Below are 15648 nucleotides of genomic sequence, written 5' to 3'. Positions count from 1 at the left end.
GGACACCGGAGGAATTCTGGGGACAGTACAGCAGTTCTGGGGACACTGGCGGTGTTCTGGGGACACCAGGGTAGCTCTGGGGACATGAGAGCAATTCTGGGGACACCAGGGCAGTCCTGGGGACACCGGGGCAGTCCTGGGGACACCGGGGCAGCTCTGGGGACACCAGGGCAGCCCTGGGTACATTAGAGCAATTTTGGGGACACTGGGGCAGCTCTGGGGACACCAGAATGGCTCTGGAGATACTGGGGCAGCTCTGGGGACATGAGAGCAATTCTGGGGACACTGGGGCAGTTCTGGGGACACTGGGGCAGCTCTGGGGACACCAGGGTAGCCCTGGGGACATTAGAGCAATTCTGGGGACACTGGGGCAGCTCTGGGGACACTGGGGCAGTCCTGGGGACACTGGGGCAGCTCTGGGGACAGTAGAGCAATTCTGGGGACACCGGGGCAATTCTGGGGACACCGGGGCAGCCCTGGGGACACCAGAATGGCTCTGGGGATATCAGAGCAATTCTGGGGACACCGGGGCAGTTCCGGGGACACCGGGGCAGTCCTGGGGACACCGGGGAAGCTCTGGGGACACCAGAATGGCTCTGGGGACACCGGGGCAGCTCTGGGGACACTGGGGCAGCTCTGGGGACATTAGAGCAATTCTGGGGACACTGGGGCAGTCCTGGGGACACCGGGGCAGCTCTGGGGACACTGGGGCAGCTCTGGGGACATTAGAGCAATTCTGGGGACACTGGGGCAGCCCTGGGGACACCGGGGCAGCTCTGGGGACACCGGGGCAGTCCTGGGGACACCGGGGCAGCCCTGGGGACACCGGGGCAGTTCCAGGGACACCGGGGCAGCCCCGGGGCCGTGTCCCAGCAGTACCTTCGCACTCGGGCTGCGTGCCGCTCCAGGAGCCGTTGGAGTGGCAGATCCTCTCGGAGGAGCCCCGCAGGGAGTAGCCGGGCTCGCAGCTGAACCTCACCACGCTGCCCACGTCGAAGGCGTCCCCCAGCCCGATGCCGTGGGAAGGGATCCCGGGGTCGCCACACACGCCCTGGCTGCCCCCTGCCAGGACAGCACAGAGTCACCACAGCCACCAGGGACGGCGGCTCTTGTCACCCTCATCGGGAATTCCACCCCCAGCAGAACAGTGGAATTCCAAATTAAACACTCCCCGGTTCCGGGAGCCTCCTGGTTTTGAGCTGGATGCAAACACGGCCACAATTCCTGGATCCCAATCCTGAATCTCCAGGGGTGCTTCCCCTCCATGAAGGAATTCCCACGTGCTCCAAGCCAGGCCTGAGCAGCTGGGACTCAGGGAACAAGGAGGTGTTGGAGCATGGGAGGGAGGGAAAAAGGAAAAAAAGGGGAAAAAAAAAGGGGGAAAAAAAAAGGGGGAAAAAAAAGGGGGAAAAAAAGGGGGAAAAAAAGGGGGAAAAAAAGGGGGGAAAAAAGGGGGAAAAAAAGGGGGAAAAAAAGGGGAAAAAAGGGGAAAAAAGGGGAAAAAAGGGGAAAAAAGGGGAAAAAAGGGGAAAAGGGAAGGGTTGGGGAAGTCCAGGGAAGGGAGGTGCCTCCTCCTCAAGGCACAAACAACAGCTGACAATGGGTTGGAGGTGATGACAATGGATGGGTGACCATGAATGGGTGACCACGAATGGGTGACCATGAACAGCTGACTGTGTTTGGGTGACCATGGCCGGGTGACCATGAACAGGTGACCATGTCTGGGTGACCATGGCCAGCTGAGGGTGTCTGGGTGACCACGGCCAGCTGAGGGTGTCTGGGTGACCACAGCCAGCTGAGGGTATCTGGGTGACCATGAACAGGTGACCACAGCCAGCTGAGGGTGTCTGGGTGACCATGGCCAGCTGACCATGTCAGAGTGACCATGAACAGGTGACCATGGCCAGCTGAGGGTGTCTGGGTGACCACGGCCAGCTGAGGGTGTCTGGGTGACCATGAACAGGTGACCACAGCCAGCTGAGGGTGTCTGGGTGACCATGAACAGGTGACCATGGCCAGCTGAGGGTGTCTGGGTGACCATGAACAGGTGACCACGGCCAGCTGAGGGTGTCTGGGTGACCATGGCCAGCTGAGGGTGTCTGGGTGACCGTGGCCAGCTGAGGGTGTCTGGGTGACCATGGCCAGCTGACCATGTCTGGGTGACCACAGCCAGCTGAGGGTGTCTGGGTGACCATGAACAGGTGACCATGGCCAGCTGAGGGTGTCTGGGTGACCCTGCAGTGTCCCCCTCACCCGAGCAGTGTGGCAGGGAGCCGCTCCAGCGCCCGTCCAGCTGGCACATCCTCGTGGCGTTGCCCACCAGCGTGCGCCTGCCCAGGCAGCTGTACCTGACCACGGAGCCCACCGTGTGCTTGTCCCCCGAGATCTGCGCGTGGGGAGGGGACCCGGGGTGGCCACACGACACCACTGCAAGAGAGACACAGCTTCAGCCCCCGGGGGTTCGGAATTCTGGCTTGGGGGGACCTTAAACTTCAGTTAATTCCGATCCTTTCCCTGGGCAGGGATGCTTTTCCCTATCCCAGGTTGCTCCAAGCCCTGTCCAGCCCTTCCAGAGATGGGGACACTTCCAGCTTCTCTGGGCATGTGTGCCAAGTCCTCCCCACCCTCACGGGGAAGTTCAACACACAGGAAACAAAAGCATGGGAAAGTCTCCTTTTCTTTTTAAACTTTTAACCCCAGGAATCCAAGGAATCAGTGGTAAAACTGATTTGGGTTTCCAAAGGCCAACAAATCCTCCAAATCCCAATGTTTTAAGGAAGGAGATCCCTTGTGCTCAAGGGGGCTGAGGGAGCCTGGGATTGGGGTTTTAACAGGAATTCCCTCCTGGCTGTGGGAACATGGATCATCACTCACCAACTCCCCAGGATCCATGCAAGGAGTGAGGACAGGACAAAAGGAAAGGAAAATGTGCCCAAAACTGCTCGGTAGGATTTGGTGTGGAGGGATAAACGTGGAAAAAACAAAAGGAACAATCCCAGCTTTGGAACAGCTCAAGCCAATTGGGATTTCCAGAGTTCCCGAGGGAAGGGAATGGGATTGAAGCTGGTTTAGTGCCCAAAGGGACAAACTGGTCATGCTGGGGTGGGGCTGCTCCTGCCTGCACCTTCCTGAGGCAGCTAAAATCCCCTCTGGATCCTAAATTCCCAGTGCAAGACTGGGACTCACTCACTCAGGTGTAACCTCAGCCGCACAGGTGAGTTTCCACTCACTCAGGTGAGCTCTCCCCTGTGCTCCAGAGCTGCTCCTGCCCTCTTCACCTGCACCATCCCAGCTGGATCCTCTCCTCAAACCCCAAAACCCATCGGGATTCCACCTGGAACCCCCAGATCCATTGGGATCCACCTGTCCTTACAAATGGTGCAATGCCCCTAACAGGATCCTCTCCTCAAACCCCAAATTCACTGGGATTCCACCTGAAACCCCCCAAAATCCATCGGGATCCACCTGTCCCTACACAGAGAACCCCCTCCAGCAGGATCCTCTCCTCAAACCCCAAACCCCATTAGGATTCCACCTGGAATCCCCCAAAATGCAACAGGATCTGCCTGTCCCTACACAGAGAATGTCCCTAGCAATATCCTCTCCTCAAACCCCAAAACCCATCAGGATCCACCTGTCCCTACACAGAGAACCCCCTCCAGCAGGATCCTCTCCTCAAACCCCAAAATTCATTGGGATTCCACCTGAAACTGCTAAGATGCATCTGCCTGTCCCTACACAGAGAATGTCCCTAGCAGTATCCTCTCCTCAAACCCCAAAATCCAACGGGATCCACCTGTCCCTACACAGAGAACCCCCTCCAGCAGGATCCTCTTCTCAAACCCCAAAATCCTTCAGGATCCACCCATCCCTACACAGCCAATGCCTCCAGCAGGATCCTCTCCCCAACCCCAAACCCCTGAGAAACTCCTGAAACCACTGGGACCATTCCCACCTGGATTTTATTTTTTTTTTTAGAGTGGAGGTGAAGATGTATTTTCCCTGACAAATCCTGCTAACCCCACACGAGATGGGCTGGACAGGGAGGGTTGGGGCCACTTACAAAGGCACTGGGGGAGGGCTCTGTCCCACGTGCCGTCGCCCTGGCAGGTCAGGACGTGCGTTCCCAACAGATAAAATCCATGGATGCACTGATAGGACACGGTGGTGCCGAAGCTGAACCTGTGGGGGCCGCTCGGCTGCACTTGCCGCACGCTGTTTTCCAGGTGCCCGGGGTCAGAACAGTTCACAACTGCGAACAAACAACAGAACAACACCCCCAAAAAAAATAATGGGAGGCAAAAGGTGAGGCAGAAAAATGTGGGGTTCTCCAAAAGAGCAGGGAAAAAGGTGGGAGGTTGAAGATTTTATGCTCTGATTTAAGGTTTTTTTTTTTTTCCACCCTCTCTGAGATTTTTGAGGGTGGGAGTGGAAAAATTTCTTGTGAAAAGTGGGGGGGAAAAAGGGAGTCCAGGCAATGCTGCAGGTTCTCACCCAGCAGCAGAGCTGGATCTCCAGCCCCAAATTGGGATTTAGATTATCCAGTTGGGAATAACTGATCCCAAACTTGGATTTCCATCATCCAGCAGGGAATAAGTGATAATCCAGCATGGCCAGAGATCCTGGATTAGGGGAATGCAGAGGGAGGGAGTGCAGGGAGGGGATTTGGGAAGTGAACCTGAGTGCTGATCCCATGGGGAAAGAGGGAAGAGGGCTCTGCTCAGAGCTGTGGGAAGATATTTCCTGGGAAGACAAAGGAGGAGGTTGGACAAGAGGAGGAGCAGGGGGAGCAGAGGAGAGATCCTGATTTTCCATGGACATGGATTGTGACCACCTGGGTGTGTCTGTAGGGCTGTGCCTGCCTTTAACACCCTCTGACCCCAAATTTGGATCTGATCCCAAAATTGATCTGATCTGTGCCTGCCTTTAACACCCTCTGATGACAAATTTGGATCTGATCCCAAATTTCTTTTTCCAACACACTCCAACACCTCGGAGAACACAGCAGGGTGAGAAAATCCCAAGGGATTTACAGCATCCCTGGGATCTCCAGCATGCCCTGGGTGGTTTCCAGGGATTTCTGGCTTGGGATCCTGGAGAAGGATCCCAGACTGACCTCGGCAGGAGGGCAGGGTGCTGCTCCACTGCCCGTTGGCCAGGCACTGGGATTGGGAAGCTCCCTCCAGGCGGAATCCAGGGTTGCACTGGAATTTGGCCACGTCGTTGAGGTTGAACTGGGAGCCCTGGGTGAGGCCATTGGGGGGGTTGCCAGGGTGGCCACAGGTGATGGCTGCAAGGACAAAATGGAAATGTCACTGGGTTTGTTCCTGGAGGAAAAGTGGATTATTCATTGGAAAAAGTTCTGGAGGTGGGAAAGCATCAAAACCCCTGCATCAATCCCAAAAGCCAAAGACTTGGGGCCTGCTCTGCTGAGGTACAGGATGGCATTGAGAGAAAGGGATTTTTGTAGGTTTTATTGGTGCCAGGAATTCCCTGCATCCAGGAATTCCCTGCATCCCTCCCCAGGCAGCCAAGTGCCAGGATCCCACTGATTTACACCACATATCCCTCTCCAAAAATCCCAGCTCCAGTTCTTAACCCCACCCCAAGCATCCCAAACTCTGTTGTTCTCTCCTTCTTTCCCCATGCCAGTCCTGGCTGCTCCCTGCAGGGAAAAGTTACACCTGGAAGCAGAGGGAAAAGAGAGAAAATACGAGGAAAATCAGAATTCCAGCACAGGGCCTGAAGAGATGAAATCTGCCCAAGCACGAGAAACTTTGTGGGAGAAGTTTACTTCCAAATCCCTGAAGTGAAGATTTTTTTTTAAATTTTTTTTTCCCTGAGGTTGCTGTTGGCTCAGGATGAGGTGAAGGGCACAGGAGCTGCTCTGGCAACTCCCAGGCAAAGCCAATTCCAGCACACACATGAGGTGTGTGACTAAAACTACAGAAAAAGGAGTTGTGTGAATACAGAATAAGTTTTTTCCTGCATGAAGAAAATGGAGTCTTGATAAAAAACCAGCCCAAAGGTGTGTGCACGGCAACCCCACACCTCAGGGGTGTGAGCTCTGCCCAGCCCTTTCCCCAACCCTTTCCAGGCCCTCCTGGCTGGAATGTCCCCCCAGGCTGAAGGAATGACAAGTACTGATGCATACAAGAATTTAAGAATAGAAAGATCTGATGGACACTAACCAGTAAAGTAACTGGCCAGAAAGCTACCAACCAACTGGAGTCACACATGAAGTGTGTGACTAAAACTACACAAAAAAGAGTTATGTGAATACAGGATAAGTTTTTTCCTACAGGAACACTAAAAAGTTATGTAAATACAGAATAAGTTTTTTCCTGCATGAACATTAAAAAGTTATGTGAATACACAATAAGTTTTTTCCTGCATGAAGGAAATGGAGTCTCGATAGCAAAATGCCACGAACGTGCGTGCACAGCCACTCCACACCCTGGGGTGTGAGCTCTGCCCAGCCCCTTCCCCAGCCCCTTCCCCAGCCCTCCTGGCTGGAATGTCCCCCAGGCTGAAGGAATGACAAGTACTGATGCACACAAGAATTTAAGAATAGAAAGATCTGATGTACACTAACCAGTAATTGCCCAGAAAACTACCAACCAACTGGAGTCACACATGAGATGTGTGACTAAAACTACATTAAAAAGTTATGTGAATACAGAAAAAGTTTTTTCCTGCATGAACATTAAAAAGTTATGTGAATACAGAGTAAGTTTTTTCCTGCATGAAGGAAACGGAGTCTCAATAGCACAACTCCCCGAACGTGCGTGCGCGGCCACTCCACACCTCACTGAGGGGTGTGAGCTCTGCCCAGCCCTTTCCCCAACCCCTTCCCCAGCCCCTCCCAGGCTCTCCTGGCTGGAATGTCCCCCAGGATGAAGGAATGACAAGTACTGATGCACACAAGAATTTAAGAATAGAAAGATCTGATGGACACTAACCAATAAAGTAACTGGCAAGAAAACTACCAACCAACTGGAGTCACACATGAGGTGTGTGATTAAAACTACACAAAAAAGAGTTATGTGAATACACAATAAGTTTTTTCCTGCATGAACATTAAAAAGTTACGTGAATACAGAATAAGTTTTTTCCTCCATGAAGGAAACGGAGTCTCAATAGCACAACTCCCCGAACATGCGTGCACGGCCACCCCACACCTCAACCCCCCTCCACCTCGGGGTGTGAGCTCTGCCCAGCCCCTTCCCCAGCCCCTCCCAGGCCCTGGTGGCAGGAATGTCCCCCAGGCTGAAGCAATGACAAGTACTTACGCACACAGACAGGCGTTTTGCCGGACCAGCGGTGGTCCTGCTGGCAGATGCGCACGGACATGCCGATGAGGCGGAAGCCGGGCTGGCACTGGTACACCACGCTGCCGCGGTAGTTGTAGTTCTCCCCGTTGATCTGCCCGTTCACAATGGGGCTGGGCACGCCACAGTGCCCGGCTGGAGGGGGGAGAACAGCAGGAATCAGCTGGAGATGCCGTCAGAGGCGTCCCCCAAAAGGCATCGCCCGGATCTCTGCGGGATTGGGGTGAAGAGAATCCCAGACTGGGTTGGGTTGGAGGGAATGCAAGGATTCAACAGGGACACCTTCCACTGTGCCAGGTCCAACCTCTCCTTGGACACTTCCAGGGATGGAGCAGGCACAGCTTCCCTGGGCATGGATGGAGTTTAGAGATGCCCAGACTGGGTTGGGTTGGAAGGGAATGCAAGGGTTTGTCCACAGGAACACCTCCCACCATCCCCGGTCACTCCAAGCCCTGCCCAACCTCTCCTTGGACACTTCCAGGGATGGGGCAGCCCCAGTTTCTCTGGGCAATCCACACCACGCTGCATACAGCGAAGAATCCACCCCAAAATCCAATCCAAACCCCTTCTCTTTCACCTCCAGGCTGTTACCTCAACACTCTGCTGTCACAAACCACCATCCCCACCCCAAAACTCTCCCAACCCCTCACACCTTAAGGATGCAGGAATCCAACTCTGCCTCCCCTTTACACCCACTTCAAACCCCACAGGGTGGGGATCAGTCCCCAAATCCCCTGTGCCCTCTCGAGGATGCAGGAATCCAACTCTGCCTCCCTTTTACACCCACTTCAAACCCTGCAGGGTGGGGATCAGTCCCTAAATCCCCTGTGCCCTCTCGAGGATGCAGGAATCCAACTCTGCCTCCCTTTTACACCCACTTCCAACCCCACAGGGTGGGGATCAGTCCCCAAATCCCCCGTTCCCTCCCGAGGAGCCTTCCCCACACCCGTGGGTGCCGTGGGAGCTCCCCAGGGATAACCTACCCAGACACCTGACCTCAGCCCCGCTCCAGAGCCCGTTGGCCATGCACTCCCTGACCCGGGAGCCCACCAGGGTGTAGCCAGTGTTGCAGGAGAAGATGGCAGTGGCCCCGTAGCTGGTGAGGGTCCCGATCTTGTTCCCGTTGGGAGGGGTGGGCAGGTCCCCGCAGGAGATAACTAGGACAGATCCCAAAGGATAGTGAGAACAACACAAGCTGGGTTTTGGAGGAATTCATCCAGGCACAGCACCAGGAGTTGTTGCTGGAGTGGGAAAGTTCATTAAATAATCCCAGGAATTGTAATAATTCCAGAACCATGTTAATGAGGAGACAAAAATAAGAGCTGTTAATATTTATGTTTCAGGACACAAGGGATGCACTAAAGACAGGCTGGGAAGGAACCAAAGGAGTTTTTCACACCAGAACTTCCTCCCACAGGAATATTTTTCTGTCATTAAGCCTGATTCCCAGAAGTCCCACAGAATCATGGAATGGGGTGGGTTGGGAGGGACCTTAAAGGCCATGAGTGGGGACATCTCCCACTAGGCCAGGCTGCTCCAAGCCCTGTCCAACCTGACCTTGGAATGGCACAAAGTTCCTCATTAAAAGCGACCCCCAGCTTTCCCCCACAAGCTGAAATCCCAAGATCTGCAGATCCCAGCTGGGTTTGTGGGATGCAGGAGCCTCTGCAAACCCAACTCCCCCTCAGAACTCCAGCTCTTGATTTTATCTTCATTTTCTCTGCCTTCAAGCTCTGCCAACCCTCCAGAGCTCCTGCTGGGTGCTCCTGACCTCGGGGCACTGCCAAGATCCTGTCACTTGGATTTAGGTGGCAATAAGGCTGAGGGAACAAAAGGAGGTCAGGCTCCTGCTCCCAGATCCAGAGGAAGAGCTGGCAGGGGGAAAAGTACATCTGTCACCCACGCCAGCAGTCACAGCTCCACAAACAAAGGCAGGCAGCAGGGAAGGAGAGGTTTTGCTGCCTCTGTCTGCACTTGGAGAGAAAAACCCTCCACCTCTGACAAAAGGAGAGATGCAAAGCACAGCAGTGGTGTCAGAACAACTGAGAGCTGCTGGTGTGCCCCGTTGGGTTTGATTTGCAGGTGACACTGTTACCCTTGTAAACCTGGTGTTCGTGTGAGAGCTGAGGCTTGACAGCAGAATTCTTTATTTTTCCTCCTTAAAAGCCCTGACTTCAGAGCAGCTGTGACAGAGAAGCTGCTGGGACCCCACAGCAACAGCTGAGCTGAAGGGCCTGAGATCCCTGGGATTAAACCAGGAATCACATCCAGGCATCTCCCTGCATCCCAACTCCCTCCCAGCAGCTCTGCTGTCTCTGCCTCAGGAGTAAGTTCTACCCCACAGCAGGGACACCTTCCACTATCCTGGTTTGCTCCAACAGGGCCTGGGACACTTCCAGGGATGGAGCAGCCACAGCTCCTCTGGGACATCCATCCCAGCCCCTCCCTGCCCTTCCAGGGATAGATTTCCTCCCCAAAACCTGCACCAAACCATCCCATCCTGTATCCAAAGGGCACCATCTCCTTGGTTATCCATGGTACCACCATTCAGCACCATCCTGAAACCCTCAGGGCTGGGATTTGCTGAGCCCAAACACAAAACCAGCCCTGTGAAATCCATCCCAACCCCTCTCTGCCCTCCCAAGGATGATTTCTTCCCAAAATCTGCACCAAACCATCCCATCCTGTACCCAAAGGTCACCCACCAGCACCATCCTGAAACCCCTGAGGCTGGCATTTGTTGAACCCAAACACAAAACCAGCCCCTGGTGATGCTGCTTTGTGAAATCCATCCCAGCCCCTTCCCGCCCTCCCAGGGATGGGTTTCCTCCCCAAAATCTACACCAAACCATCCCATCCTGTTCCCAAAGGTACAGCCACCCACCAGCACCATCCCGAAACCCCCGAGGTTGGCATTTGCCGACCCCAAACACAAAACCAGCCCTGTGAAATCCATCCCAACCCCTCTCTTCCCTCCCAAGGATGATTTCCTCCCAAAACCTGCACCAAACCATCCCATCCTGTACCCAAAGGTACAGCCACCCACCAGCACCATCCTGAAACCCTCAGGGCTGGCGTTTGCTGAGCCCAGACACAAAACCAGCCCTGTGAAATCCATCCCACCCCCTCTCTTCCCTCCCAGGGATCATTTCCTCCCAAAACCTGCACCAAACCATCCCATCCTGTACCCAAAGGTACAGCCACCCACCAGCACCATCCTGAAACCCTCAGGGCTGGCGTTTGCTGAGCCCAGACACAAACCCAGCCCTCGGTGCCACCCTGGGGTGCCCCTGCTCTTACTTTTGCAGGTGGGCACGGGCTGGCCGATGCTCCAGGTGCCGTTGGCCTGGCAGCGGATGACCCTCTGGCCCGTGTAGTAGTAGCCAGGGTCGCAGATGAGCATCAGCTGGGCGTTGTAGTGGTACTGCACCTCGTAGGTGAGGCGCCAGCGGCCGTGCTCCACCGCGATGCTGCCCACGTCGGGGCACGTCACGGCTGGGGGGGAAATAATGGCACAGAAAATGGAACATGGGGAATGGCACATGGGATATGGAACATGGGGAATGGAACATGGGGAATGGCACAGGGGGAATGGCACAGGGGGAATGGCACAGGGGGAATGGCACAGGGGAATGGAACATGGGGAATGGAACATGAAAAATGGCGCAGGGAATGGAACATGGGGAATGGCACAGGGAAAATGGCACATGAAAAATGGCACATGAAAAATGGCACATGAAAAATGGCACATGAAAAATGGCACATGGGGAATGGCACATGGGGAATGGCACATGAGATATGGAACACGGAATGGCACATGGGGAATGGAACATGGGGAATGGAACATGGGGAATGGAACATGGGGAATGGAACATAGGGAATGGCACATGAAAAATGGCACATGGGGAATGGAACACGGGGAATGGAACACGGGGAATGGAACACGGGGAATGGAACACGGGGAATGGAACACGGGGAATGGAACATGGGGAATGGCACATGGGGAATGGAACATGGGGAATGGAACATGGAATGGCACATGGGGAATGAAACACAGGGAATGGCACATGGGGAATGGAACATGGGGAATGGCACATGGGGAATGGCACATGGGGAATGGCACACAGGAATGGCACATGGGAAATGGAACACGGAATGGCACATGGGGAATGGAACATGGGGAATGGAACATGGGGAATGGCACATGGGGAATGGCACACGGGGAAATGGCACACGGGGAAATGGCACATGGGAATGGTACATGGGGAATGGCACACAGAAATGGCACAAGGGAAAAAAGGCAAACGGAAATGGCACATGGGGAATGGCACACGTAAAATGGCACACAGAGTTGGTTCAGTGAGGTTTTACCCCCCCAAGAACAGTGGGTTTTTGATGAGGGGTGTGTCACAGACATATTTTATGAAAAATCCTTCTCCTGAGAAGCTGAGAGGCCTCAGAAATGAACTATAAACAATAATGATCTGCTGCTGTGGAATGCAATAGGGGCATCTTTGATTGGTCTCATGTGGTTATTTTTAATTAATGGCCAATCACAGTCCAGCAGTCTCAGACTGTCTGGTCAGTCACAAGATTTTATTATCATTCTTTCCTTTCAAGCCTTCTGATGAAATCCTTTCTTCTATGCTTTAGTATAGTTTTAGTATATAATTTTCTTTTAGTATAATATATATTATCAAATAATAAATCAGCCTTCTGAAACATGGAGTCCAGATTCTCATCTCTTCCCTCATCCTGGGGCCCCTGCAAACACAACCACAAGGGGTATATGCCCTGGTGGGGCTGTGGTTGAGAATTGAAAGGAAAATTTTGTGGATGATGTTGTTAAGTGGTGATGATGCCTGAAATCCAAAGAGAAAACCCCCCTGCAATGGTGTTAAAATCATAAAATGGGAATCAGGGACATTTCATTGTCTCAGGCCCTGAGAAATGTAAACAAAAGTGAGTTGGGGGGAGCAAACTTGGGGTCAATGACTTTGTTACATGAAATTAATTGGGAGATTAACCCCAATATACAAATGGCCCAAACTCCTAAAAGTGTGAAACCTGTGACCCATTGTCCACTTTGGGTGCAGCCCCTGGTGAGCTTTGTCTGCCCTAAATGTCCCTGAAGGCCGTTTAATAGATATACCTGCTGTTTATTCCCTGAACTTTGCCTGGCCTGTGTTTTTAGGCAGCCTCAAAGGCATCTCAGCTGTCTGGGCAGCCCCAGTGCCCACTCACCCAGGCACAGAGGGGGCTGGTTCCCGTTGCTCCACACTCCCTCCTGCAGGCACTCTGCGCTGGGCTCGGCGCCCGGCTGCAGCTGGAAGCCCTGGTTGCACTGGTACACGGCCTTGGTGCCCACTGTGTACTCCTTCCCAAAGACAACCCCGTTCCTTGGGGCTCTGGGAATGCCACAGGAGAGAGCTGGGAAGAGAAAACACCCCCCAAAAAAATTATTAAAAAAAAAAAATCAGGGAGCTGCTGGTTTTATCCCAAACAGAAGTCTCAGATCCTGAACTTTCCTACAGACACTGTGGGGAGTGCCCACCCTTCAAAAGGACCAACTTTTGCACCAGCAAAGCCAACTCTGAATCCCAGTTTCTCCTGGAATTCTGAGAGGTGTCAGCAGCTCCAGAGGCAGGATCAGGCCTGTCCCTGGCAGCACTGATGGTGACAGGAGTGTCACTGCAGCGAGCTCAGGGCTGGCCAATCCCTCTCCAAGGCCTGGTGTCTAGACAGGCTGCCAGGCTGAATACCAATGGCTCTCCCAGGGAAAAGAAAGCACCTGGAAAATCCAACCTTTTCCCTGCTGCTCTTTTCCAGCTCTCAGTCATTCCCTTCCCTCTTTGCCATCTATTCCCAAAGCCTTGCAGACCAGGATCACCCCCCAGCGCTCAACACGGAATTACCCAATTCTGGTATTGCTATTTTTTTTTCACTGCTTTTCCAGGGACTCTCAGAACTCGATCCTGACCCGTCCCTGCTCTCACCTTGGCACAGGGGGATGGCTTCCCTCCAGTGGAAGTGGCCCTGGGGGTGCTGGCTGCAGGTGGTGGTGCTGTGTCCCACCAGGCGGTAGCCGGCGTCGCAGCCGAAGCGCACGGAGCTGCCGGGGCGCAGCCCGGAGTGGCTCAGGATCATCCCGTGGGCTGGCGGCTGGGGGAGGCTGCAGTAGGGAGCTGGCAAGGAGGGCAGGGAAGAGCAAACCTGTCAGCAGCAGGGTCGTTCCCTTCCCACTCCCAGGAATTACAGCATGCTTCCCCAAAAAGCACAAAACAAAAGTTGGCGGTGGGGAAACACGGAGTCGAAGTGGGGGTTCTGGTCTGAGCTTCACCCAGCTCCAGGAATAAGGAGTCATTTCTGGTAATTAATATTCCTTAATTCATTTGCTGAGCAAAGCCTGGACAGACTTTTCCAGTGCCTGGCCACCCCCACATCCAGAAACCTTCCCCAATATCCAGTTCCTGGCATCACTGACTCTCCACATCAGGCTTCTGATTGTGCAGAGTGGTTGGGAAATGAGCCAAAGCTCCAAGGTTTCTCCCTGGAATTTCTCCTGACTGTGATCCCACATCCTGGTCCCGATTGTTACAGAGTGGCTGAGACTGAGCCAGAGCTCCAAGGTTTCTCCTGGACAGACCCTGCCCTTCCCAACCCCCCCAGCTCGGAACACGCCTGGCTTTGTGCCTCCCCTGCCTTGGCAGCTCCTGCCCTGACCTCTGCAGGAATCCCATGGATTCTCCTGGCTGTGGAGCTGCTCCTGCTCCTGGCAGAGGCAGCTGGGACTCACCAGAGTAGCGGATTTTGAAGCCTTTCCTGTTGTAGGCGTGGTCGGAGGACCAGCGCAGGAAGACGCTGCTGCCGCTGCTGGTGACGGTCAGAGGGGCTGAGTAATTCCCACTGAGGGACAGCAGCAGGGGGCTCTGCCCCGAGGGACCTGCCAGCAAGAGGGGACAGGGGAAGGGAGGTGTCACAGTGTGGCATTCACATTTTCTGGGAAAATCCCTTCGCCCAGGATTTTTCTCCCAGGAAACTGAGAAGCCACAGGGAAAAAGGAAAACAAAATTTATCTGATTTGCTTCTCCTGTGTTTTGCTGCTTTGGAATTTGTTTAAAAAGGAAAACAATTCTTCTCTCATTTGCTTCTCCTGTGTTGTGCTGTGGAATGAGTTTGGAGATTGTTCACCCACAGGTGATTGTTCCATTGCATTCTGCTGGGAGTTGTTTTCACTCTTTGGCCAATCAGGGCCAGGCTGTGTTGGGACTCTGGACAGAGTCAGGAGTTTTCATTATTATCTTTTTATCTTTCTGTCTGTATTCTTTCTGTATTCTTTAGTTGGTATAGCATAGCATTCTTTAATATAATCTAGTATCATAAAATAATAAATTAGCCTTCTGATGGAATCAGATTCATCATTCCTTCCTGCCATGGGGCACCCACAAATCCAATATCACAGCAGCCATGGAACTCAGGGGGGTTCAGTGTCCCTGCAGGAGGAACAAGGAGAGTTCCCTGAGGAAAGGCAGCTCCCAGCTCCCTGTGGAGTTCCAGAGCTCACATCCTGCTCCTGGGATCCGGGAGCAAATCAGATCCCAGGAAAAGCAGGATTTTGTTCAGGTCCCCATGGTGACCTCAGGAGCACCAGCACAGCCCCTGTGTCTGCTCTGTTTATCCTGAGAATCCCTTCCCCAATCCCAAAAACTCCTGGGGCTGGAGAATCTGCTCCCTGTGGCCTTCAGGGATGAGAATTCCCACTTTCCTAACTCATGCCCTGCAGCAGTCTCTGCTGATATCCCTCTCCCAGGAGTTTCCCAACTCCTGCCCCTTGGAACAATCCTTCAGATCCATCCCAAAAAAATCAAATTCTGGCTGTTTGCTTATGCCAGGAATCAGTGAGGAACTTTCTGGAAGGCCAGCAGGAGATTCCAGGTGGGAGGAATGCTCCTTCCCCTGGACTGCCATGGGATTATGGAACCCCAGGAAGGTTTGGGATGGAAGGCAGGTCAGAGGGGGAACCTCTCACCATCAAAGATTTCAAACTCATCAAACTGCTTCTCGCTGAGGAAGTACTCGATGGTGAGGGTGATGTTGTAGCCTGGCTCCACCTTCACCACCCAGGAGCAGGTCTGGAAGTGGGGGTAACTCCCCAGGAAGCTCTGGCTCAGGATCACCCCCGTGGAATCCGTCATCAGCTGGTTCATGGGGCAGTGCACTGGGGATGGAAATGAACTTTCAGTGGCAATGAAGATAAAATTAACATTTTTAAGATAAAGGGTGGAAGCACAAGGTCTGTCCTGATGAGGCAGCACAA

General features: G+C 53.6%; 1 protein-coding gene across 1 annotated transcript in view; it reads right to left on the bottom strand.

Moving 5' to 3' along the window:
* The window catches only part of CSMD2 (CUB and Sushi multiple domains 2), a gene marked incomplete at its 5' end in the record, with an annotated part of 252580 nt that overhangs the window by 14926 nt on the left and 222006 nt on the right, over positions 1–15648 (bottom strand). Inside the window, 11 exons of the mRNA XM_084222825.1 lie at positions 880–1062; positions 2254–2427; positions 4064–4252; positions 5117–5290; positions 7293–7466; positions 8315–8488; positions 10632–10826; positions 12576–12761; positions 13328–13516; positions 14128–14274; positions 15361–15549. Of these exons, the coding sequence (XP_084078951.1) occupies positions 880–1062; positions 2254–2427; positions 4064–4252; positions 5117–5290; positions 7293–7466; positions 8315–8488; positions 10632–10826; positions 12576–12761; positions 13328–13516; positions 14128–14274; positions 15361–15549 (1974 nt within the window). The remainder of the gene's footprint in view (positions 1–879; positions 1063–2253; positions 2428–4063; positions 4253–5116; positions 5291–7292; positions 7467–8314; positions 8489–10631; positions 10827–12575; positions 12762–13327; positions 13517–14127; positions 14275–15360; positions 15550–15648) is intronic.

The sequence above is a fragment of the Fringilla coelebs genome, assembly GCF_963513975.1.
Source record: "Fringilla coelebs genome assembly, chromosome: 28".
NCBI classification, from domain to species: Eukaryota; Metazoa; Chordata; class Aves; order Passeriformes; family Fringillidae; genus Fringilla; species Fringilla coelebs.
This window is presented reverse-complemented; position numbering and strand designations above follow the sequence as displayed.